The sequence below is a fragment of the Raphanus sativus genome, chromosome 4 (assembly GCF_000801105.2).
Source record: "Raphanus sativus cultivar WK10039 chromosome 4, ASM80110v3, whole genome shotgun sequence".
NCBI classification, from domain to species: Eukaryota; Viridiplantae; Streptophyta; class Magnoliopsida; order Brassicales; family Brassicaceae; genus Raphanus; species Raphanus sativus.
This window is the reverse complement of record NC_079514.1, coordinates 14,686,506-14,712,638: the sequence shown is the minus strand read 5'-3', so window position 1 is coordinate 14,712,638 and position 26,133 is coordinate 14,686,506. Positions and strand designations below refer to the sequence as shown.

At 36.9% G+C, this 26,133-nt stretch overlaps 4 protein-coding genes, 4 non-coding genes and 2 pseudogenes across 9 annotated transcripts; 3 read left to right on the top strand and 7 right to left on the bottom strand.

The window, feature by feature from the left end:
• Positions 1-2,333: 2,333 nt before the first annotated feature.
• LOC108837306 (F-box/kelch-repeat protein SKIP11) lies at positions 2,334-4,604 on the top strand. 2 transcript variants are annotated; one of them, XM_018610365.2, is made up of 3 exons: positions 2,334-2,516; positions 2,636-2,785; positions 2,877-4,604. In XM_018610365.2, the coding sequence occupies exon 3, from the start codon at positions 2,945-2,947 to the stop codon at positions 4,307-4,309; it is 1,365 nt and encodes a 454-aa protein (XP_018465867.1). In that variant the 5' UTR covers positions 2,334-2,516; positions 2,636-2,785; positions 2,877-2,944; the 3' UTR covers positions 4,310-4,604. The 2 variants fall into 2 exon arrangements, with proteins under 2 accessions (XP_018465867.1, XP_018465866.1); XM_018610364.2 differs by having other exon boundaries at positions 2,636-4,604.
• Positions 4,605-6,920: 2,316 nt separating this feature from the next.
• On the bottom strand, positions 6,921-6,993 carry TRNAR-ACG (transfer RNA arginine (anticodon ACG)). The gene has a single exon. It is a non-coding gene; the product is annotated as a tRNA-Arg (tRNA).
• A 519-nt stretch (positions 6,994-7,512) lies between these two features.
• TRNAA-AGC (transfer RNA alanine (anticodon AGC)) lies at positions 7,513-7,585 on the bottom strand. Its single transcript has one exon. It is a non-coding gene; the product is annotated as a tRNA-Ala (tRNA).
• A 543-nt stretch (positions 7,586-8,128) lies between these two features.
• On the bottom strand, positions 8,129-10,943 carry LOC108850374 (probable hexosyltransferase MUCI70; annotated as a pseudogene).
• On the top strand, positions 8,822-8,999 carry LOC130512048 (U2 spliceosomal RNA; annotated as a pseudogene).
• On the bottom strand, positions 9,699-9,771 carry TRNAA-AGC (transfer RNA alanine (anticodon AGC)). The gene has a single exon. It is a non-coding gene; the product is annotated as a tRNA-Ala (tRNA).
• Positions 10,944-11,419: 476 nt separating the features above from the next.
• LOC130512045 (U2 spliceosomal RNA) lies at positions 11,420-11,616 on the top strand. The gene has a single exon (XR_008945609.1). It is a non-coding gene; the product is annotated as a U2 spliceosomal RNA (small nuclear RNA).
• A 1,900-nt stretch (positions 11,617-13,516) lies between these two features.
• LOC108852145 (protein PHYTOCHROME KINASE SUBSTRATE 1) lies at positions 13,517-15,085 on the bottom strand. Its single transcript, XM_018625649.2, has one exon. It carries the CDS (start codon positions 14,902-14,904, stop codon positions 13,648-13,650), a length of 1,257 nt encoding a protein of 418 aa, XP_018481151.1. The 5' UTR covers positions 14,905-15,085; the 3' UTR covers positions 13,517-13,647.
• A 3,755-nt stretch (positions 15,086-18,840) lies between these two features.
• Positions 18,841-21,020, bottom strand: LOC108852146 (uncharacterized). Its single transcript, XM_018625650.2, has 8 exons — positions 20,893-21,020; positions 20,478-20,758; positions 20,264-20,335; positions 19,888-19,955; positions 19,658-19,808; positions 19,486-19,572; positions 19,317-19,406; positions 18,841-19,201 (listed from the first exon to the last, which is right to left on the bottom strand). Exons 2-8 carry the CDS (start codon positions 20,745-20,747, stop codon positions 19,055-19,057), a joined length of 885 nt encoding a protein of 294 aa, XP_018481152.1. The 5' UTR covers positions 20,748-20,758; positions 20,893-21,020; the 3' UTR covers positions 18,841-19,054.
• A 673-nt stretch (positions 21,021-21,693) lies between these two features.
• Positions 21,694-24,653, bottom strand: LOC108852144 (probable apyrase 6). Its single transcript, XM_018625648.2, has 8 exons — positions 23,755-24,653; positions 23,577-23,689; positions 23,394-23,501; positions 23,234-23,288; positions 22,918-23,109; positions 22,727-22,824; positions 22,399-22,595; positions 21,694-22,316 (listed from the first exon to the last, which is right to left on the bottom strand). The coding sequence occupies exons 1-8, from the start codon at positions 24,368-24,370 to the stop codon at positions 22,031-22,033; spliced, it is 1,665 nt and encodes a 554-aa protein (XP_018481150.1). The 5' UTR covers positions 24,371-24,653; the 3' UTR covers positions 21,694-22,030.
• Between the last annotated feature and the right edge of the window lie 1,480 nt (positions 24,654-26,133).

Below are 26,133 nucleotides of genomic sequence, written 5' to 3'. Positions count from 1 at the left end.
CTATGGCAGTTACCAGACGTCCTTGACATCAATAACTACCTCTAGACACGTCACACACAAGCCTAGGCTGGTTGCCCAAGCCTCTGGTTCAACCACAAGTGCCCACCGGCTCACCGGCACACCCGGGTGGTCCACATGGTCCGACCACTGTCCGGACCTGGCCCAACTGCCCAAGACTTGAACATTCAGTCTAGCTGAGTTGAGCTGATCCCCAGCTGACCCAGCTGAGTGAGCTAGTTCATCCAGCTCAGGGAGCTGACACACTCTTCAGTGAGCTACACTGAGCTGCACTACACTTCATCTAGCTAGTCGAGCTTACTCACTGCATCGCCCAGCTGCCATACACTTTGTACAGCTCCTTTATACTTGTCTCCTTCTTGATTTAGCTATATCTTAGCTTCCTGATGCCCTTAACCTTACTTCCAGGCCATGATACCCTTGTGTTTAGGTCACATGAGCTGACTGGTGCATCTCCTTGTACCATGGTCGATCCTAAGGATCATATCCAGGATCAGGGACATGACAACATGGATTTCATCTCTCCTCTGCGATCTTGGTGTAGCCACTATCAATAACTATTCATTATGACAACCTATTTGTCGTCTACTTAAGTACAAGCCCTTCTCTACATAGTCGTAATAAGGACTTCAACACATATTACCATTACATCCGAGGACAAGTAGTTCTTGGACTAGTTGAGACGCAACACATACCTGCAAAGCTTTAACTTGCAGACATCTTTACCAAAACCGTTGTCTCCCAAGCTGTTTTTGAGCTTCCTAATAAATTTGGTGTACAAGCTCCACTGTACACAAGTTTGAGGGGAATGTAGAACAGAACCATATGGGCCCAAGTCCATGACAAAAAAAAGAAAGAGAAGTTCATTGTTTTAGAAAGATGTATGTCACTCTGTTTCAGAAAATAGAACTCCAACGTTAACAAAATGTACGAGAAAGCAAAGGGTGAAGACGAAAATGCTAGCTACGCTCCTCTAAAACCGTTTTGGCACTCTCTTATCCATTAGTATTGAGTAATCATCTTGATATGCTGCAGTAAAAAAGATATAGGATGTTCGATATTACTCTATATATTCATTTGTAACCCAAATGTAAATGTTAACTTGAAAGTAATAATGTTCAAAGTATCATGTGTTTTTCATCTTTTTTTTTGTGCAACCTTTCATTTCATTATCTTAAACTTCAAACATACAAGAGCTAGAGGGAATTATCCATCATCTTTGATTACAACAATGAAATTTAAAAACAATCGAAGCTAAAACAGATAGATTCTCCGAAGAGATTGACAGCGAAAATGAAACACCGCTCAAATGCGTCGATAAGAGATTCACAGTAAAACCAGAATCATAAAACATAATCACTGTACGTCGTGACGTTGAATTTTCCAAGACCTCGAGTCTCATTGAAATGAGTCTCGTTGTATTTTCCGGTCCCAAACGAGATACAAAAGAGACCAGATCATTGAACTAGTAAGTGAGTTGAGCAAAAAAGAACACTATAAATGTCGCTTAGACTATATATAAATTACATTGGTCGTTGTTGTCATTTACAAAAAAAAAAACCTACATTCCAGAAATAAAAATTCAGACATTTCAATAGATGTTATAATACTGATGAGATATATAGATATATATCTCTTTTGTCTCGCTATAATGTACTTCAATGACAAAAGAATACTGAAATTAAATAACGTGGGATTTGTAAACAACTTTTTCTGCTGGTAATTAAATTCCTTTTGACCACTGAAAACTAACAGCTGAAGTACTCTGAACATCTGCATTCAACGCTGAAAAGTAGATTGTTTCTTTTTCCTCATTTCCTCACACTCAACAAAAAAATACATTCCAATTTAATTTCACGGTCCTTTTGGCACTAAATTTTTTTCTTTCTTTTTCCAATTATCCAATCATCATAAGTACCAAAAAAAAAATATGAATAGCGATTGTTTTCTGAAAATGGTTCCAAAACGTCACTAATGAGGTAAACAAGCTAGACGACTAAGCCTATCTACTAAACAAATTAGAAAAAAAGATATTTTAAATTTTAAAAGTGGCTAATCGTTAAGACCTTCAGTTTTTTTCTTCTTCTTATAATATACTTTCAAGATATAAAAAGTAAACTAAACCAAATCTAGTCTATGGAAAAGGACATAATTTGGGTTAGTTGAAATAGTTTTTGTGTTGGTGTATTGTCTCTCCACCTCAATTAATTAATTTTCAATTTTTCTTTTAACAAAATAGGAATAGTTGTTGTAAATAATTTAATAATAATTCAGTTTTTGCATATTATAATTGTCAAAAAGTTAACAAAAGAGGAATAAACAAGAGAGAGAGAGAGAGAGAAAAAAGAATAGTTCCGTCGAAAGAGATTTAACTTTGAGGAGCCGCTGAGAAAACCAAAGCCTTCACTCTGATTCGCAGAGGAGAGACGACATAACATAAAAACGCGAAGAACAGAAACTGCTCCGACTTTTTTAATTTTGATTATTAATCCAATCTCGTAAGTTCTCTCTCTCTCTCTATAACAATCTGTTAATAATCAATCAACCAAACAAACAAACAAAACCCCTTTTGTTATCATTCTTCAACAGAATCATTTTTTTGTTTCTTCGTGAGCAGAAAGAAAGAAGGAATCATGAACAGATCGGGATCGAAGATTTCGCTGTTCTAAGCTTCCGGGTTTGATTCTCTCTCCCTCTATTGTAAAATTGGATTGGAATCTGGAGATCTGGATCTCGAAAGCTCGCGACTTTACCTTGTGTCCGTGAGGTGGGGGGGTTGCTGCTCTGTTCTCGATTTGATTAGGTTATCACTCGAATCTTCAATCTGAATCAATTTCTCATCTGGGTTTTTGATCTAGATTCGAAATTCGAAGACTTTTTAATCCAACCGAACCGAGAACGAGATAAGATTCTTCTTTGATTTGAAATGTTGGAGAATCGATCGCCAGATTCGTGTTTGAGTTCTTCAAGGGTTTTCTCAAGCTCATCAACCTGGTCCAAGTCTTTCATGTTTCCAGACGAAGATGACGAGACTAATAACAAGCTCAGCAATGGTGGAGGCAAGAAGCGAGCTTTGGAGGTTGTTGGTGAGATTAGTAGAGGCACCAAATCACTTAAACTAATGGGTTTCTCTATTATGTATGATAGCGATTCTTCTGACTATTCATCCAGTGGGGAAGATGCCGTGTCTGATTCCAACAACAACAATGGTGGTGATTCCTCTGATTCTCATTCTCTTATCAACGAGATTGGTCGGGACAACTCCATCGACTGTCTGATCCGCTGCTCACGGTCTGATTACGGCTCCATCGCTTCCTTGAGTAGGAACTTCCGTTCTCTGGTGAAGAGTGGAGATATCTATAAACTGAGGCGACAAAACGGGTTCGTGGAGCATTGGGTTTACTTCTCTTGCCAGCTCTTGGAGTGGGTTGCGTTTGATCCTGTAGAGAGAAGGTGGATGCAGTTGCCAACAATGCCTTCTAGCGTCACCTTCATGTGTGCAGACAAGGAGTCTTTAGCCGTTGGCACCGATCTTCTTGTCTTAGGAAAAGATGATTTTTCTTCTCATGTTATATACAGATACAGCCTTCTAACTAATTCTTGGTCTTCCGGTATGAAGATGAACTCTCCGAGGTGTTTGTTTGGATCAGCTAGTCTCGGAGAGGTTGCTATATTCGCCGGTGGTTGCGACTCTCAGGGGAAGATTCTTGACTTCGCTGAGATGTACAACTCTGAGCTTCAGACTTGGGTGACTCTTCCGAGGATGAACCAGCCGAGGAAGATGTGTTCAGGGGTTTTCATGGACGGGAAGTTCTATGTCATCGGTGGAATAGGCGGTGCCGATGCTAAAGCCTTGACGTGCGGCGAAGAGTATGACTTAGAGGCCAAGAAATGGACTCAGATCCCTGACTTGTCGCCTCCAAGAAGCCGTGCTGATCAAGCTGATGCGCGACCAGCAGCTGAAGCACCGCCTCTTGTTGCCGTTGTGAATAACCAGCTGTACGCAGCTGATCACGCGGACATGGAGGTGAGGAAGTATGACAAGGAGAAGAAGAAATGGTTAACCATTGGAAGGTTGCCTGAGAGAGCAGGCTCGGTTAACGGATGGGGGCTTGCTTTTAGAGCTTGTGGGGAGATGTTAATCGTTATAGGTGGACCAAAGTACTCGGGAGGTGGGTTTATAGAGCTGAATTCATGGAAACCGAGGGACGGTGATCCACCACAGTGGACGTTGCTTGATAGGAAACATTCTCCTAACTTTGTGTACAATTGTGCAGTGATGGGTTGCTGAAACAACGCAGATTCTGTAATACTGTCAAGATTCTTGTTGATGGGTCAAAAGGACTCCATTGAAGGTTCCAAGCTCTCTCTCCAACTCCTTTATGCTTCTTCTTCCTCTTCCGTATTTGTTTTTCTTTACAAAAAAAAAAATTTCAATTTGAATACAATCATCTCTGTATTGTTAGAGGACCAGAAAAGGAAACAGGTTATAATAAGTTGGTTAAAAGTTCAAAGCTTTTTAGAGTTTGCCAGTATCTGGTTAACGTTGTTGTATGTGTTTTTTTAATCCATTTGTTTTCTAATAAGTTGTTATGTTTGTAGAGCCTATCTTTTGATCTTTGTTCACAGTTTTGCTTTTGAGTTCTTTCTTTTTATTTACAGTCGAATAAATCGTTAGATTCACTTTACAACCCTGGTTTGGAGTGTTTTGTCATGTATATGACGACAGAAGTAAAAGTGTCACTTTTGTTGGGGGGTAAGGAGGGGCAAATGTTATGGTCTTTATGGATGTGTCCTTTAAGATATCTCAATCTGTTGCTTGCAAGTTACTGTTCTGTTAGGATTGTTTTTGGACTCTTTGTTTTTGGTTCTTTAGCTTTTCGGATTTGGTGTAAAAAACAGATTCATAACGTGAGTTCGAATTTTACCAGTTAGAACAATGCGAAGAAGAAAATTAAATAAAGTGTTTTTTCATATAGTTAAATTTAGACTCTTCTAAAGCTGTTATCTACTTGCTTACTTTTCTCTTTGATGTAATGTTTTCGTTTGGGTAACTTCCTCCATTTTTTTCAGTTATCGTTTATTTGGAGTTTGGACAAATCCAAAGACAGATTCTAATACAAAATCAAACAAGAATAAAAAACATAACAAAGGACCAAGAGACCTTGGCCTTTGAGATTGCTTAAGTTTGATTGATCAATTTGAGATAAATCAATGAGTAAATATATACATGCAGACGGTTATTTTATTATTCAAATTTTAGGTGGTATGAAAACTAGTCTGGTGTTTTTCAAATTTGAGTTTGTTTGGAAAGTCAAACCGAAACAGAACAACCAATGTAATCTATCTTATTAAAAGAGAAGTACCCAATAAAAAATACCCCTTAATTTTCAGTTTTATTTACAATGGCATGCCACTGAGAATTAACTAACTTTCCTATTTTAATGCTTGTCTTTTTCAGTTTATTTAATGTGTTTTCCAAAATTATTGTTGTCTTTTCTGATTTAGATTCCTTAATTATTGTTGTCTTTTCTGATTAATAAATGTATTTTCCTAATTTGAATTTAAATAATAGATTTAAACATTTAATATTTTTTCTAATTTAAATAATAAATTTCCTTAATCATATATTAACCAAAATTAATTTCTCTATATATTTTGTATTAACTTATTAAATATTAAAATCACATAACATAATCAATTTATATAACATATAAATATAATATAAAATAATTTATTCATATATTATTAGTATAATGGTTTCAAAATATAAGTTCAATTAGTTATAAATATTGGATTTGTTTATATGATATACTGTGATATAATAGACAATTAAAATCATAAAACATAATTATTTAACATAATAAATAATTTTTTTTTTAAATGTAATATTAACAATAATGTTATAGAGTTTAATGTACATATATATATTATATCATTAGTACACAGAAAAAATTAAAGTGAAAAAATATTTATACAGTTACGGGTCGAATCTATAAATAAATAACAACATCGCAAGATTATTTTCTTTAATAAATTTATTTTAACAGAAATTATAGTTCTAAATATGTTTATATATTTTATATTTTTATAAATTTATTTTATTTGTTTATAAGAGATGCTAAGATTTTTAAAATTAAAAAAAATATGACCCGCTTTTATATTATTTTAGTTAGAAAATTTAAATTTTATATCTGAATATTTAATTAAATTTTTAATTTTAACTTTTTATTATTACTACCAAAATTTATTTTTAATCTAAATTTTATGTTTAAAATATCGTAAATTTATCATTTAATATAAACAAAAAAACTAAAAATATAAAATAAACACCCGTCCGGTCGGACGGGTCAAGGTCTAGTACAAATCTATATGAAAAGATTTTGCTATGTTAACTAATAAATCATATGATATTTTCGTATAACGAGGAATAACAACAATTGAAAACTCCGTGAAATTAATCTTTAATTTTTTCAGTTCAGCTGAGAAGTTAGGCTATGTTCCATGTGAAAAAAATTAGTTACAAGAAAAAAAATATAATATATTTGAAGTCCTAAAACTATAAAAACGAATACACCAAAAGCTTTAAGAAAATAAGAAAAAAGTAGAAAGAAAAGTGACAAACTGATAACAAACCACCAAAAAGTAAGATGCAATACTTTAACTTAGTCCCTAGGCTGATAATGTATTCTATCTAGCCTTCCTGTTTTTCTTCCAACACTGTCCATATAACAGTGTGTCTTTTCCCCACTCCCTTGTGATGAAAATTGTCACCTTTTTATGTGTATGCATCATTCCTTTGCACTCAGAACATTCTTGAACTTTGAGAAACAAAATAAGAAACTAACAAAAGTCCATATTCTCCGGCACAAGGGAAATACCTTTCTCTGTAAAAAAGAAAACGACTTCACTGGGGATCGAACCCAGAATCTCTGGTTTCGTAGACCAGCGCCTTATCCATTGGGCCATGAAGTCATTTTGTTCTTCTCATCCATGTATAGGTACTTCATTTTAAATTATTTGTAAAATGTAGCCATTCGATGGCGAAAACAATTTATCCAAGTATCTGGTTTAAAAACCGAATGAAGGGAAAGTATAAAAAACACCCAGAGGATAGAACATTTTTTACAAAGCTCTACATAAACAACATCTTGTTGTTTCCAAAGAGAAGACCATCCTTTTGACAAAACGCTTGTTGCTGCAGCCTCTTTTGTTGGAAGCAATGACAAAATCTCACCAATATATCATCAGGCAATTCACTGAGATTTCTCATATTGAAAGATTGCACACACAAACCTTCCTCCTGAACCCTCCTAATACACAAGAGACTATTATTATTATTAATGTTTTACTGTATGAAAATCAAATCAAGTTTCGTGGCAAACCTTCTTTCTGTGTGACAGCAAAGTATACCCAAATTCACAGAGTTAGTTGGGCCTGAAACAGGTCCCGACAAGCCCGTGAAAAGAGCAAGATTAATAAGAAAAAATAGAATGGAGATGCGGGGTATCGATCCCCGTACCTCTCGCATGCTAAGCGAGCGCTCTACCATCTGAGCTACATCCCCATTGATGTTGGATTGAATTAATTACGAAAAATAAACGATTGTTTAAGAGAAAAGGAGAACCCAAAAGAAGATTTGGCTTTGAACTTAAGATAACAAGACTGAATACAGAAGACACAAATGGCAAACTTATGGTTTTGTATATTCCTGCTTTGTTTTTAATCTAAAGGAAATGCAATTCAGACTACTATTTTGTAAAGCTCTTTCCATTGCAAGTCTTTTAACTTTAGGTCGCTTAATTACTGGCCTAGAATAGTAACAGGCTAACAGCAAATGCATATAGACCTTTGCTTCGGTTATGGTTAGTTTAAAAAAAAGCTGTGGCTGTCGTGTCCTTAACCTTAATCAGCAACTGGCTCGTTAAATTACCATAGATTCTGTCTTGGCTCATTTGCAATGGCATTTAGCTCCCCCGTCCATGTTACATTTCCTTCAAAACTAGACTAGAAGCAGAAAGATAGAAAGAAAAGTTTTTAAAATGTTGGTACTTTGAATAGTTTATGACCACAAAATATGTAGAAACATATCTTTACTTTACTTAATTATTCAAGCAGAAGGTGATGAATCTGTGCGATGGAGGACGCGTTTAGTCAATGGTCGACGCTCCAATCCTAAAATGAGACCAAGTTTATCAATCTCTTCAACATGATTGAAAAGAAACCGATGATACAACTCTAGCATGTCTTTTTTATTTTTTGTTGCCTTAAACATGTTTAGGTGCAGTGGTTTATCCGGATTCACTCTCTGAAGTTTTAAGGCAAGTTTATGCAAAACTCAATTGATTTCGTGATGTAAACCGATCAAATCACTGAAGCAAAGGCAGGTGAAGAGGTTTGACATTGGTGTATGAGTAGAAGTGACACAACACACAAAATTATCAACGTAACCACTAAACCTGTATGGTGAGGTAGAAGTAACTGATTAGTCACAACTTGGAAGAGGAGGATTAGTATCTGAAGGGTCAAATTTCTTAGAGTCCATCTGAAAGAGCATGGAAAGACCCTGACACCTGGTAACGATTATAGCTGAAGAGAATATATTTAATTGTCCCTTTTTAGATGTGTTTTTTTCTTGTTTATTAGAAATAAACTAAACGATAGTGTCCAATTGTTGAGAAATCTATCTTCACTTTGTCGGCTAAAGTTACAAAGCTTTGAGTATTTATCCCACATCGCTAAACTATGAAACACTCCTCTCGAAGCTCGGGTATAAAGAGAAGCTTGATGGTCCTTATACATCATATCTTTCTTGGCTTTTGACTAAGATCAAGTATTTGTTCTTATCAGTTTAGTATTTGATAGTTGGACCATTGGTCTATTTGATACTAACATTTTTTGTGGGGGAAAGTCAGCTTGCTATCTGGTTTTTTGAGATTTGCATGTGTTTTGCACTATTGCATGGGCCCGGATCAACCCATCAATTACACAGTTTAAACTTCACGAAGTCCGACTACAATGCCCATAGTGTTTTGTTATACTGTTTGTGTGTATAATTGGTTTGTAAAAAAGAATAAAATTTAGTAGTAATTTTTTTTTAGTAGGAATAAAATTTAGTAGTAAATGTTTGAGATATGAAAACACATATACTCGCCAAAGGGAACCCCTCACAGTTTATGTGTGATTCGAGGCGCTTTTAAGCCTTACAAGGAGAAAGGAATTGTTGCCGAACACAAGACAGTAATAATAAGATTTCTGAAGTTCTCTATCCAGTGTGTTAGTTACTGATAGCTTCCACGGAGAGAAGAGAATAAAGATCATATGACAATATCATAGAACTTAACAAATGAAAGGCAGATGAGCCTTTGGTTACCTAACCAAGCTGAAGATCCATAAAGACTGTGTGATCATTATAATCAAGAGGATTAGACCAGGCGTGCGTCTTTCCCAACTCCTTTATGATGAAAATGGTCACTTTTTTTTGTATATGCATCATTTCTTTGAACTCAGAACATGCTTGATCTTTGAGAAACAATATCAAACTAACAAATTCCACTTTCTCCGGCAGAAGAGGAACACTAACACCTCTATTTGAACCAATTTCTCCAAATAACCGGTTAAGCTTGTAATGGAGGGAAAGTAAAGATATATAAAACATCCAGAGAATATTCAGAAAAAAATGGAGATGCGGGGTATCGATCCCCGTACCTCTCGCATGCTAAGCGAGCGCTCTACCATCTGAGCTACATCCCCATTTATCTCTCAAAATCTGGAAGAGGAAAATTACTAAAGGTGAAATTTCTTGAGTCCATCTGATCGGTAGAACAACGTAAACTATTCATCGATGGAAGAATGGTTGTATTTGTTCAGACGTTTGTTCTGTAATTAACACCTCATCCTAAAAACAATGTCGGTCATAATGGTTTGAGATAGCAAACGCAGAATTTTTTCTCCATAAGAATAAGAAGTCAATTTATCAGGCATAGGATCTGTAGCAAGTCTCATCTTACTGTCTATCCAAATCGAATACCTGAAAGAAACACCAAACTGAGGACATGTAAAAAAGATTGGGTCACTGATTGAAAGCATTTAAGAGCTTGAGTAGTAGAAAACTAACCTCACCTAGCTCAGAAGGAAAAAAGGCAGATTGCTAACTATTATAGTTTTCCACAAACCAATATATATCCTTGCTTGTCTTGTCAAGGAACATGACATTCACTATCCAGTTTGGATAGTGTTTGAGAATTCACCTATCTGAAGAAACAACCAACCAAATGAGAGCTCACAAAAAGTCTTTACAATATAAACGTATAAGGTCCGTAATAAACGTATATTGTGTGAATACATTTTCCTTCTACTCATGTTTGTATTGTAACCTTTTTTTGGTTGCAGGTCTCCTTAGAAAACCAGTGCTTCCGAAAATGCAAGAAGACACAGAGACTGCACAGTTATTCATCTTTTCGCTCAAATCAAATCCAGTACCTCGATGAATCAACCTTTTGACAAAACCACAGTGAATCATCGTCTGGTTTATTGCAAAAAAAAAAGATCTCACTATAAGTCTCTGTTTATAAAAAAGAAAGCCTAACGAGGCTCAAGTATGTGATTAGCAGATCCAGAAAGTGTAATTTTCACAAGGAAGATTCTGAAAAACAACTTCGCTTAGATCAAGACACAAACGCTAGCATTCACTGAAACTAGTAGAGACTCAAAAATCTATACGCTTGTTTCGTGTAAGCTATATTTGATGAAAACTTTGTTACGTACAATAGCTTTAGTACAAATCCAATATAAAGGACCTATATAGTTTGCTTTCAGTTTCCTTCAGAATGGAATGAGGTAAGAACTCAGAAACTACACCAAATCCGAATTACGAAAAGAGTGCTGTTTGTTCAACCTCCACAACCGTTGAGAAAATAAGACATTTTCTTGAACTTTAAAGCTTACCATGAAAGAGTAGCTTATGGCCAGAGAATATGCAAGAGATGAAAAAAGAGCGACACCAAGAAGAAGTAGAAATGAAGCAACCGTACTTCTTTCTCCGGTAACATTGTCCTCCGACGACACTGAATATTCAGACCAATCAAAGATAATTACATGTCTGAGCTTAGAGGTTGCATGGATTCATAATCATTTTAATTAGCATAGGCTATCAAATAATAAGATATATTATTATATTTTTTTTGGTAATCATGTTAAAAGAAAAGGTTACATACACCGACTGAATAGTAATTTCTAATTACTGAAAAGTAAATTAACTCGTTAATTAGTAGTACTAAATATTGCCAATTTAGCCAAGGCTAAAGACAAAAGACTGGTTATTATCCCACATCGATAAACAGCGAATAGTTCGCTCTCGAGGCTCGGGTATATATGGGAATCTCGATGGTCCAAACAAATCATATCTTTCTCGGCCTTTTGGCTAAGATCAAGTGTAGTATCTGTTCTTATCAGTTTAATATCTGATAGATGGGTCATCGCGTCCCATCCGATATTAACTCTATTTTTTAAGGGAAAAAGCCTGTAAAGATAGCTTGCTATTTTAGGTTTTTAGAGTCGCCTATGTTTTGCACTACTACATGGGCCGGCTCAACCCACCAATTAGATAGTCCAATTTTTGTTTTATTAATTTCCAATTACAACAAAGCCCATAATGTTCCTGTTAAAGCCATACTGTTTTTGTTAAAACAAGCCTAGCGTAGTTTATAACGTTAGCACTTAGGAACATGCATGGACAATATTGTGCACAAGCTATAATTTGTCTTTTGCCTTTGAATAATGAATATGCTAATTACAAGCATCTCCCGAGGGACAATGAAATGATCAGTGGCTCAACCCGTTTTTGACATTCAGTACCATGTATTTAGAAATGAAAATCTAATATGATATTGACTGGGAGCTGTACCTGTGAATATGGTTTATAGTCTCTTAATTAATTAAATCTTTAAAATTGGTTAATACCACGATTCTGGGTGATGATATGTGACGAGAAGCCGATTAATGTATTGCTTAGGATGGGCGACGACTTACACAAGCTACGAAGATGTTTATGTGTAATATTTGGTTCACAAGACGTAGTAAATGTTTGAGATGATGAAACACATATATCCTCGCCAAAGGGAACCCTGGCAATTTGTGTGTAATTCCATGGTTCTAGTTAAGTCTTATAAGGAGAAAGGAAATCTTGCTGCTACCTTTGATTCTTTTTGTGTTTACAAATACTCTGAATTTTCTTGATTAATGATCACAAGGTCTTTATGGGTCTCCAGCTTGGTTAGGTAACCAAAAGCTCATTTTCCTTTCATTTGTTACATATGAGCTTTATTCTCTTCTCTCTGTGCATGGAAGGTGTCAGCAACTAACACACTCGCTAGAGAACTTAAGAAATCTTAGTTTTGCTGTAATGTGGCCATTTTGTTTTTGAAATAATTGATTGTAGCTTCTATATAGGTCATATGTTCCTGAACCAATATTGCAGAGAGAGACACACAAGACTCTTCTCCTTTCTCATGTAGCTCTTTGGGAACAGCTTTTACATCAAGACAGTGAATGTTTCAGCACAAACTCCGAAAGAAATAAAATTAACTTCTCTAAGACATTCTTTCTCGTGTGGGATTGATTCTCCTTACCTACTTGCTTTCTTACTTGAGGAAAAAGCATGTGGAAGCTTTGAAGCATGGCCAACAAAGAAACCAAACTTGAGTAAACTTTTTTGTGTGTTCTGCCTTTGTTTAACTTGAAATATCTTCTTGCTCTTGTTGTTCTTTTCTCCACCACATATGGAGACTTGAGTAGTTAGATCACGATTTGATTTCTCAATTTAGCTCAATATTTTATAGGAAAATAAGTGATGGCTCAATTATTTCCCAATATCTTTTGAGAAAGATACAAATTTACAATACTTATCTTCATGAAGATCTCTATAGATTCTTGTTTTTTAATCAAACCCATACTGTATTTAGCTTGATGTCTTGGATCATCATCTTGTTCCGTTCAATGGAGTGTGGATAAGATCAGTTTGGGTAAATTCAGTCTTTTCAGGTTATGAGTTGGCTACAAAGACATACATCTTATTTGCATTTATTGTCTTAGTAAGTAAGGCCCTCCCTTTGGTTCTTATCTCACATCACTTCATACCTATTTTCAATCAAACAGTTAAGGTTCTTTGTCTTCTTTGCCTTTATCTCAGACACGCATGGCCATCAGGACCATAATCTTAGATATGTTAGGTAACATGACACTTTCATTGATTCAAGTTTAATTAATTAATACTTTGTGACAAACTCTTGAAGGCTTAAGACAAAACTTTTATTCGCGGAAACGTGGTGGGGACATTTTTTTTTTGCTAACTGTAATCTTTTTCTTTTGTCACGGTTTATTGTCTAATTAGTTTGCTTCATTATGTATGTGTTTTTAACTGAGCAGAATGCTGTACTAACTTTCTAACCACACGTCACCTATTGAGCATGCTTTTGTTAGGGTGCAAGAGAGGAAGATGTTCTTATGATCAAGAAATCAATAAGACATTTCTATAAATTTTACAAATCTTCTCTCACTCAGACTCAGTAGCCATTACAGATAAGAAGATGTCATAGATTGAAATCATTTTTTGTTTTACTTTCTGTGCAATCAATAATGACTGTACAGAAGAGATGATGGTGTATGATCAATGGAGCTGTTGCTGATTCTTCGTCGTGTTTCAAAACTCCTAGGCTTAGTAGTCTCCATAGGGAACCTCGGGACATAACTCATGGATGTCTTGTTCATACTACTTCTGTCTAAATCACTAGAAACCATAACAGATTTATGACTCTTGCAGCTCAAGAAACCACCCTTTCCGCTGCTACTCGATTTTGGTGCTTTTTTAGCGGTGTAAGTATTAGTATGGATCGGAGGAACCTGAGAAGATCGGTTTCTTCTTACAGGGCTTGTTGCACATTCTGACATAACTGAGAAATCTGCTGCACTTGCTGTCACTATGCTCCACTCTATGCTAACTTCACTTGGAGCATAACATGTAGGTGAAGCCGGATCGCTTCCTTGCCTTCCAAGAATAGGTTTTGGTTTCTCCGTAAGATTTTCTATCTCGAAAAGATCCGAGCTTGAATCACTCTTTGTGTCTTCTTCCTCTATTCTTGATTCCCATTGAGGAACTGTGAGCTTCTTCTGAACAAAAATCCTCCTCTCGATATTTACAGGGGAGCCAAACACTTCAGGAGACTTCCTCTGCACCAACTCGTCTTGCTTCTGAATTTTAACTGAGATATTGTCATCAACATCTACTGAGTTTACATCAGAACAGACGCATTTACACCCCAGGTTTGAGATAAAACTCTTCTTATTGTTGTTCACCTTTTGAATCTGGCCATTATTGTGTTTCTTCTCCTGCAAGGAACTGTTGCAGCTATTAACCAATTTGTTCTGAAGCAATATGCTCTGACTATTCCAGCTTGATTCAGAGCGGACACTCGGCGTTCCAGTAGACCTCTTCTCGCTCTGCTTCGACTCCACAACGAATCTCTCAACTTCTGTGTTTGTCAGAGACAAAACACTAGAACTCTGGTCTGAATCCATGTCTCCATTGAAGTACTTCTCAGCTCCAAACACACCAATCTCTGGATCTCCCGGAGCTTTCTTTACCTTTTTTGTCTTATCTCCCAGCTCCTGATCTTCTTTTGGATTGATGTTCATGTTTAGGGTTTTGCAGGGTACCATGAGCTTCTTGGTTGTGACAACAGCTTCTTCCTTGCTTCTCAAGTAAGCAGAAGAAGGAGAAGGAGATGAAGAAGATGGGACAAGGACACTGAGACTGTGATTTTTGCTGTTCTTAGTGAAATCAAAAGATGTTTTTGGTGTTGAAGAAGATGATGGTATTAAGATCACCATTGTTTTTTTTTTGTGGGTTGCTTGATTTTCTTCTTGTTTTTTCTTGCTAGTGTGTGGATTAGATTAGGGTATAAATAAGGAAACAAGACAAAAGTGTTGAAAGCTGGTTTCTTCGAAGCTTATGTGTCCTGATAAGTGTGACTGGGTTCCACTTTGAGTTATTGGCCAGTTTGTTGCATGTGAATTCAAGATTAAACATATCTCGTGAATAAATGTTTGTCAATCCTTATATTAATGGAGGAATACTAGAGAGATGATGTTACCTCGTGACTTCAATGGTGTTTATTCTTTACTTTTTCTCTTAACATTCCAAACACTATTATACGGACTACGCTTTGAAGATTTCAGTTACAATTTCAAAATCTAAATAAACAGATTCTGCAACCATATTTTCCAGGATTTTCATTAAACATCGGAAAGAACAGATCATACTAATATAAATCTTTAAATATCAAGAATGCATGATATGTTTATTCATGTCGACTGATAGTCGTGCGTAATTATTTAGAACGGATTGATTACGGATGCATGATAAGTTGATAACCCATCAGACACAACCCAATGGAAAACTAAAATAGAATGCAGTTTAACTATAAATTACCATAGTTAATGATTAAACCTGCATGATGCTTAGGATTTTGGTAATTAACCAACATAACACGATACTATATGGAGCCCCTAACTTGCAAATGCATCTCCCACTACAAGAAAACATGCTGATACTGAAGGACTTTTTCCTCGATATTTCGTCGGAATAAGCGTATTTCGATAAAATACCGAGGAAAATGTCCCTCGAAAAAAACTCCTCGAAATTTCATTTTCCCTCGAAATGTCCTCGAAAATTTGTGACGGAATTTCGAGGAAACATAATTTCGAGGATATTTAGAGGACTGTCCTTCGTCGAAGAGGTCCTCGGTATATATTGAGGAACAATTCCCTCGGTATATACCGAGGATTATATCGAGGGAAAACACCTACGAAAGTTTTCGAGGAAACAGGTTCGTCGGAAAATTCCGAGGGACGTTTTCCTCGAAAAATTTCGAGGACCAGTGTTCCTCGGAATATTTCAAGGGACAGTTTCCTCGAAAATTTTCGAGGAAAGCAGCCCTCGAACATTTTCAAGGAAACTGTCCCTCGGAATATTCCGAGGAACACTTCCCTCGGTATATACCGAAGACAGCTGTTCCTCGGAATATATTGAAAATTTTTTTTTTTTTAAATTATTTTTTTTTAAAAAAATATTTTTAAAATTTAAATTCGAAAATATAAAATTTAAATTTAAATTGAAAACATATTATTTAAAATTCAAAGTCATACAAATCAAAAGAAAACATTTCGAGTTTTTGAAAGAAATTAAAATACGGGTTTTGGAAGTCCGGGTCTGGCATGGTCGGAAAGTCCACGTTGGCGTTCGGGTTCATGCTCCTCATCATCGCCATCATTTGCTCGTTCAGCTTCCTCTGTGCCTCCCAGCCCGCCTCTTGACTCGCTACCATGGACTCCAGCGCAGATATGCGAGCATCCTTGTCCCTCATCTGACTCATAAGGACTTCTTGATCAACATAGGACGGTGGTGGTGCAGAAGCAGACGGAACCGAGGGAGACCGACGAGCCAAACCGAACAAACGGTCCTTCTTCTTTGGAACCGACTAAAAAAGAAAGTGTCAAATTTAAATAATATAAAAATGGATTGAACTTTAAAAAATGAACTTACCGCTTCAACGATTTGGTTGATCCGAACCGAGGCAAGCCGGTCGATCCCGCCGAATCGTCATCCTCGATTTGAAGCTGAGACACTTCATGTTCCATCTGACTGTCGATGAGGGTGACCACATCCCTCACAACACCATCATCAATCTCGCCGGTCTTCTTATTGGTATACGCCGTCTTTATTAGGCGGAGATGATCAACCGGCTCCCCCTCATTTTCTTCCGCCTTGAAAAAAACATAAATTAAATAAACATTAGTAATTCACTTTTTTTTTTAAGTGGATGTAATTCACTTAAGAGGAGCAAATATACAAAAATAGGAAGCACGAGGGATGTACGTATTTTGTTGCATGGGGAGATATTGACAAGACTATCGAGTTGGGTTTTCTTAAAATAATAATATTCAGTGTAATAATTTGTTGTATAATTTATGTATATATATAAAGAAATACATTGGATTGTACCTTGCGATATTGAGCATATCATTTAACAATTATTGTGTATATATTCTTTCTTGAAACATATCGAGATCATATTTTAATAAATGGCCAATCAAGGATGTGTGTTATATAACATTTATAAAATATGCTGATTAGTCATATTGTAGTTCACATATGAATGGCAGCATTTTAAGCTCGCCCCACAGTTTACGGGTCTGATTCTCATCCGCAAACACAAGGTACTTTTCATTGTCCAACACAAATAGAGAACTCTTATACTACATTCCAAAACTCTTACTCCCTTGATAAAAATAAAGCTTAGTATTGGGTTTAAACTCATCTTAATTGCTTTAATATCTTTACGTTTTTGAAAGCTCGGTAAGGGTTATGAAATCGCATATAAATGGTATTATTATCATTCCATAAATTATTAGCAAGATGTAATAATGGTCATGTAATATTCCTTGTGGTATATGATATTAAAAGGTTTTTAAAAATTGATTTGAATATATATGTGCTGTGAACAAATGTGAATCAACTTTGAATCAAAAATGCAAAACGAATTGAGGCAAATATATGTTTATGATTTTTTATTATTATGTGAATGAATAATCTTACGACCTTTAGATTTATATTTATAACAGTCTCAAAATCTGATTTTTTTTTCCATATAAGAACACATATTTATCTAAAAAAAAATTTCTAAACTGAAATGGCATACCATACTGCGGAGACATGCGGTCTTGCATGTCTTCACAATCCCAGATGTCAACTTTTATAGCGAATGTATTTTCTTATGCCTACGATTACGTTCAATCTAATGAATGTTGGATTTTTACGGGTGCACAGAGATTTAAGATACATCCAAATGCAACAATATTACTAGAATGCACCTATTTTTCCGATTATATTTTCAAAAATTTTAAAACTAAACATGTTTGAATTGAAAGTGAAAAGATAAGTAACATACCGAAACATGGAAAAATCATGTGGTTATTATGAGGTAAATAAATCATTTTTTCGAATTTCTAAAAAAATTTCACACCAACCATAGGTCGGGAGTATGCCCATGGGAGTGAGCGGGCATGGTAACCCATTAACAGGAGTCGGAGCGTTACAAGTTACACAATTGGAAAAGAGATTGAAATGTTTGGAATGAAACCTTCACTGCTAGAATCTACTACATACACAAACAAAAGTCGGCGATACTATTTAAGAAACTTGCAATGAAGGAATTTTCATTTATTTACAGATTACTCAAAACATACTAACAATTTCGTAAACCACAGTTATTCTTTATAACCTATAATTTTGTAGATTCAATCTTTTTTTCAGTACGAGGAGATTCATCACCATGGAGAATCAAAATCAAGGGAGAGAGCGATCACAAGACCAGTAACAGAGATAAGATGATCTGTTACATACCGCCTCATGTGAAGGTAGAGAGACTACCTTCACTATGTGACGAAAAGTGAAGATGGTTCTTTACACACCCGACTCATGTGGAATACTATATACATTCTTTTGCGGGTGGCTGAGATTGATGCTAAGAATGTGTATAGAGGTGTGTTATGCTTTGAGAGAAGATTAGCTTGGATAGAGAAAAAAGATAGACCAGGTTTGGCATTTAAATCCACCTGGTATGACTTTTAACGGCTGTTGTGAATCTTGTGATGATGCAATGTTGCAAAAAAAATCTGATTTTCTAATTCTTATACACTACTATGTCCATAAAATTTTGCTTATTTAAAGTCATAGAATCTTCTGTAATCATGTCCAAAACAAGCGAGAAGAATCTATTCGTGTGGTTTCAACAGTCAACTCTCAAGACAATATTTGGAAGATAGTAAAACAGAATTTACAAATTTGTGAAAAAAAAACTAGTGACATTTTTGGTTACAGCTCAAATGATTATCCTTTACTCAATACATTCTAAAATTTAGAGACATCAAGTCTCCACTCGATTCACTTGGTACCATGAAAGCTTATGAGTCAGGAGAATCAGACGGGCTCTTCAGGTTGTTGTGTAGACGTAGTTGCAGTAGCCATGGAGGGTGATGGTGGTTCTGGTTCCACCGTGAAGTGAACTGTTCTAGGTTGACCTGACTGAAGCACTAATGCAAACTGTGTAGCCAGAGCTGCAGCTTCCTGTTCAATAGGGTTCGGGTCGTTAACTCAATACATGTGATTCAGTTTGATACTACCGACAAAGAAAAAAAAAAGGTTGTCTGGACAAAACCTTGTGCGTAGTTCCTATACTAACCTGTCTTTGCCTTCGGTGCTGTAGGATACTGATCGCCCAAGCCATGATATAGCAAGGAAGAAGAAATCCAGCAGCTCGGAGCAAGACGAGCTGGAATAACATGGTTGGTTATTTTTGGTTTTGGTGTTATTAGTACTACATACATGTAAGTAAACAAAAAAAAGCTTACAGATAGTATGTTAGATGGGTCATCCTCGTCTTCTCCATCATCGCTTGTTATGGTCAGTGCATGTCGTAAGAGAAGAAGTGCCATTAACTGTAAAAGAAAAATGTGTTACATGATTATTACAAGGAGGGAGTTGTGTTAGAAAATCACCAAGAATTAAGCTTTTGAGACTTACTATTAGGGCAGCTGAGCGACAAAAGGCAGCTCCACTAGCACTTGAAGCAGTATATTCCACGTATTCAGACTCTAGATAGCGACGTTCAGCTTCTGCAATGGGAAGAAGGCGAGGATCATGCAAATCCAAACCTGAGATTGTCCATCCTCCACTGCAACGCACACATGCTAGAAGTCAGAAACAAGTACACCCAATATTAAAAAAAAACATACAGAAGAGATTTACTGTACCCAATGTCAATAGTGGTTTCTTCAGGCTGAGGAGGAGGTGGTGGAGCGGTGTATCCAGGTTGGTAAGGCTAGTCAAAGAAGTAAAAGGCCGTCAGATATATAGTAACTTTACACAGCTTTAAGACATACTAATCCAGTTGCTGAGCTTAAATGAGAACTATTTATATATATTCAAACCAAATCTTTCACTAAGGGCATAACTAACCTTATGTGTGCTCTCCCTAATGTTGGGAACTTGCATTCATCTATCAAATTATATGCATATTCAAACTAACGTTTTCTTTTTCTACCATTAATTATGCACTTTGTGGAAAAACTTGCGCCACAAGGAACCAAGGTATATAAACCTAGAGATTGCAAGAGAAGGTAAACATACCTGATGACAGATCTCACATATAATATTTCCCTTTTCATTGCACCAGCGCTGAACACATTTTCTGTGAGCATACTGGTAAAACATAAAAGCGTTTCGTCAATCATCAGCCTAGTCCTCGATCTCAGTAATAATTAACAAGATTTATCAAATCCCCATCATAATTAAAAAAAAAACATGTATCAGAGACTAAATGAGAATATGAAACACAATATACCTTAAGGCTGCCACTGCAAGCACAAGGGCTCTCGAGAGTCTTGATAGGGCACTCGTCCTGACAAATACGGCATTCCGCAGAAGCAATGAGCGGCTCATTCTCCTGATCCTCGTCCTCGTCTGAAATATCAATAGCCTTATCATTAACCACCACCGTCGACTCTTGTCTTATATTCTCGACCTCCGCATTAACCGGCGGCGACGGCACCGGTGGCATCAGTCCATCCACATTGACCACCATGTGACTGATCTCTGCTGATAAACCTATCATTCCTCCGACTCCTAGTCCACGAAATTCAAAACAAAATAAAAATCCAAATGAAAACAGTAACGAAAATATATGATTTGATCGTGCCGAGAAAAAAAATAATTAAACAAACACGGGAGAGAGGAGAAGAACATTCCAAGAAAATCACCTGCGAAAATGGAAAGAGATGTCCCTGCTGGTTAGTCGCAGAAAATGAGGAGGAAGAGACGAGAGGAATTTGCTGTGCGCCTAGAAATTTTTGTTTCCTGAGGAGGCAAGGCAGATCAAAAGCTTTTCACAAGACTTTTCCGAAAATCCAGCGAATATAGAAAATGGCTTTTTATAGCGAAATTAAAAGACAAAAGATATTATTACAAACGACGTGCGGTCACAGAGTTAATGGCCGTTGACCAAAACTAATGTAGTCATTACACAGAATAACTATGGGAGTATTTTATAGATACTTTGCCATGCTGTAACGTGAACGACGTGTTCTCTGTCGGATTATAACATTAGCTGTTCCTTTTCTTCCAGTTTTTATTTTATGTTCCAACGGAGTTTGGATTTTACCATTTATAATATCATTGTTATCATTATTGGGCACCTAATCCTTTAATTTAAAACTTATGGGAATAATTATTGACTAATTATAGAAAATAATTATGCTTAGATTATTTGATTACATGATTGGAAGAATATCTGTCGTTTAAGATCAATTTAGTAGTGAATTAGATGCATGACCATAAATAAACCTGCAATTTATACAGTTATAATGTTAAGATATTATACAACTTGGAAGAACATTTTTTTGTCAACGAATTGAAAGATTAGTTTAGACAAGATAAAAATAGTGAATTCAAAACTTATAATAGTAAAATGCCATTGACCAAAACAACGATTAAACTAATAAAAATATCCAATTAAATAATAAATATTTGGAAACTTGAATAATTCCACGAGTAAGACATAATTTCTCATATTTTCAAACTATATTTCAAAATTTTATAAAAAGACTTTTTATGTTACAAATGTTAATAGTCTAAACCGAACTTGGTGCACAAGGGAAGCTTTCTAAAACATCGAAATCATGCATACAGTCCAGTCCCTCCATTACATTACAATATAGAAATTGCTTTCCTACCACCCCCCATGATTCCAGCAATTGCTAAGCAGTTGTTAATAAGTCACTCAGATGCTGCTCGCTCAAGAGAAGCTTTTTATAACGTGCCTCAAAATTGGAGACACTTTATAATCACCAGCTTTTATAACGAGAGGAGACTCATGTGAAAACCGGTTTAAACAAAGGGTCATCTAACGCGGCTGACAATGTATCGACCTTTCTCAAGGTCGTAAATCGTTTTCAGCTGCGGTTTTCTCCACTTAGATACCAAACATACCAAAACTGTCATGATGATTGGTACGCCGACGAAATGTAGAAGCGTCCGCGAGTCGTTACCAAACAGAGCATAGAACCAATGGAGGTGACTAGAGGATGCATGCTGCGAGGTCGATGCTTCAGTTTGTAGAATGAATGCACCTAAAGCCCAATCTAGCGGTATATCATCATCTCCTGCTTGATTTGCAAACCCGACTCTGCAAAAAAAGATAAAAACGTTTTGTTCATAAAACCGTTGATCGATTTATAGGTTAAAGTTGTTGAATTCACCAAATATACCTTTCATCATCAAGAGGAATACCGAGAGTATCGTGAAGTAATGATACAATATATGCCGATGAGAAACAATACCGAAGAAGATCTTCTTCCTCGAGCGACGGGTCTTTTACTCTCAACTTTGACCAATCCTCTCCGCAGAATCTTTCTCCAGCCGATATCATATTAGATAGCCACGACTTCTCTCCCAACCCAAAGAACTGGTATAAGAAAGAAAGAAAAAGACCATCTTTATAAAGACATGTGCATTGTGATGTTTCCTTGTTGGTCCAATTGAGTTGGATATATTATTATACAAGCATGAAAACAGATATGAGAGAGAACTAAGTACCTTAGAGGTGTAGAAGAAGTTTTCTGTAGCTAAAAATCTTCCTTGAAGCTTAGGCGTGAACGTTGATCCAATAGAACAATGCTGATACGAGCATTTATCTGCATTTAAAGATAAAAATCTATACATATTAAAAACAATAGAAATGAATTGAGATCAATGAAAAATCCAATAATAAGGATATAATGTTGTACCATTTCCTTCCTGCAAGATTGATAGTGCAGCTGAACGACACTCTGAGTAATTACCCACAGCTTGAAAAGAAGATGCGAGTTTGCTTTCTCCAGCTAAAAATCCAGATAAATGCTTCTGTGTGATCGTGTCGAGGTTATATCCTTTAGGAGCACAAGGGTCTGCATGTTTTCCTTCCCGCGTAGGTTCCACAGCTTCAAGAAACGAAACAATGCATAAGTAAGACACAGCAGATAAACTTTGCTACAAGCTCTAATAAACCTTACAAAAGCTCAAACACTACACTGACGATTCCACCCATTAGACTTTAAAGCTCACCTGAATTACGGTCTCTTGAGACAAGCGAACCCCATAACTTCTCATGTGCAGCATTCTACATTGTTCCAAAAGTTAAATAGCATCAAGAACATTACCAAAAGATAAGATCCATAAGATCAAAACCACAGTTAGACATATACTACTTGAAAAGGAGATGTACCTGCCCAAAGTGGAGGAAGCTATGACTGTAGAGACTGTATGAAACATTTCCAAATGAGACTGTACGTGAGAACTCAGAAGGCACTGGCTCACTTGACACAAACGTCACCTAAAAAGAACACACAAACAGTATCTATTAGCTCTATCTCAACTCTCACAATACTCCCAAGGAAAGAAACTAAACCTGAGCAGAAGCTCCACCAAGCTCAACAATCCCAGTTGTTTTAACCGGATCACCACCAAGCGAACCGAGAGCAAAGTTCGCAACAACCCAAGCATACACACCTTCGTCAGAACCTAACAAATAATTCAAAACAAATTAAAAGATTCTCAGTCACATATAAAAGATTCCATCTACTCACCAGAGATAACAGAGGCCCATTCATCTCTAAACAAGAACCCAGAACCTCTCAGCACCCTCCTCGCAACTCCAAGAATCTTCTCCTGAACATCCCCCTCAAGCAACCTCATCCCCGCCGTCGCCATCAGCCTCACTTCCGTCTCCCTCCACATCCCCTTCGGAACCCTCCCCTTCGCGAACTCCACCAGCTCCGTCACCGCCTTGCTCGCTCCCTCGGGATCCTCCGCGTGCGCCGACAATCCCGGATGCAGCTTCAGGCTCGCGTAATTCGCTCCACTGAACTCGAATACCGGTTTGCCCGACTCGATTCGGTACCCGAACACGTGGATCCGGGTCCCCGTGCTCCCGCCGTCGATCACGACGCTGTAACGAAGCGATCCTCTGCCTGAGGATACAATCGAGAAGCAGACGAAGAGGAACCCTAAAACGGCGGCGATCGAAGCGACGGTTAGGAAGAGATTCGATTTCGCGTGTTTGGAATTGGATTTGGTTAGCGTGTAGATCGAGGAGGAAGATGATGATGATCGGTTTGATGATCGGATCTGGAACTTAACCGGATCCATATCAGAATTTTCCGGTTTAGTCTTCACCCTAGCACGGGTATGCGATCGTCGCATCAACAGTTCATGAGATCTGAAATAAAACAACAAAAAGTAGCAAAAATACAAAAATATTTGTTTTTGTGATTTTTTTTCGAATTTTCTGTTTTTTTTTTCAACCGAGAAGAATGGAGATACAGAGGGACGCCGTGTAACAGCGCCGGTGATGCTCTCCGCCGCCCTCAACCTCCGATGTCGTACTCGGTTGGTTATGTGTTTCTTTTTTATTAAAAGAAAAATGAAATGCAAAAATAATAGTATTATATAGAAAATAAATTGATCGTTGTAGCGCGTTTTGCGATTTTTTAAACCTAAATATTAAACTCCTTATCGGGTCGAATCGGGTAGTAGTGATATATATATATTGCTCACTAATTTTGCAATCGGGTCGTGATCACGAGACGGTATCCCCTATATATTAAAGGAGAAGCATTTTTAAGGTTTTCCTTAAACGATTTTCGTGAGAATGCATGAGAAGGCTCCATTCCACGTGTCACTCTGTGAACGATTTTAAGAAAAACGGATCATTAAATGTTTTGTTTTCTTTCCTTATTTGCTTCGATAACAAAAAACTTAACGATTTTTTTTTTGCATGCTCGAACAGTTTCTGTTGACATTCTTTTTTCCTATACTACGGATCATACGGAGAGCTCAAAACATGGCCTGCAGACAGAGAGAAGGTCAAAGACATGGTTCGAAGGTACAGTGAACTAAGCGAGACGAAGTGAAGCAAAAAACAATATGATGACGTTACGAGAGACGTGAGTTTGTGATTGGTTTGTCGGAATTGAGCTCTGTGCGGTGACGTCACGAGAGACGTGGGTTTGTGATTGGTTTGTCGGAATTGACCTCTGTACGTTTCTGTTGATGACGTTACTCTCTGTTCTTCGATGTTTGCTGCTGAAGCAACCCATTTTAGGTTTTTTTTTTATTTTCTGAATTTCTTGTGTTCTAGGTTAGAGGAAGAAGAAGAAGCGCGATGGGGGACAATGTGGTTTGCTCGATCTCACAACACAAGTTTTTGTTTTGTAAGAAAAATATTTTTTTTTTCCCATCAATGTTCCGCCCGTCGTTAACGGTTTTTATCTTTCCACGGATATTTTCCATTTTTTTTAAATATGATATAGTGCTTAATTGCTCCAAGTCTATGGACAAATCATATATTAATATGATATTAGTGATTAAATTAAGTACCGAACTTAACCATCAAAACCCGGTCTGGCTCCACACTGGCGTCTCTAACGCGTCTCATGTCTCTTCCTTTTAACGTCCTCCCCACGCCTGAAACCACAGAGGAGACACCGTCACCGTTACGGCTACGAGACACGTACTCATGAGGCGGCACCATCTCACTCTCCCAGTCACAATCGTCCACGTCAGCAGCTTTGTTACTATTATGCATGCATTACCGTCTTGGGTTCCATGGATTTGTTTAACCCTAGGATCAGTACTTTACCGCAAAGCCAAGCCTCGACATCAGCTTCTAACCAAGCGTATTCTCTTGCTCCGGTTCCGGATTCACGGACCGTGTATGGAGGAGATGTACTCTAGGTTACTTGGGTCACAAGAAACTGGAATGAATGAGGTGTTTAACACGAACAAGTTACCTTACAACAGCTTCAACACCACCAACTTTGTTAGTGTTATTCCAAACCAGTTTTATCAGAATTGTTTCGATGTGAACGGTCCCTCTGGCTTTTCCTGGGGTACAAGAAACTGGGATCAACGATATGAGTGTGGAAGACTATTCTCGGTCGCTTTTGGCGCAAGGAACTGGGGTT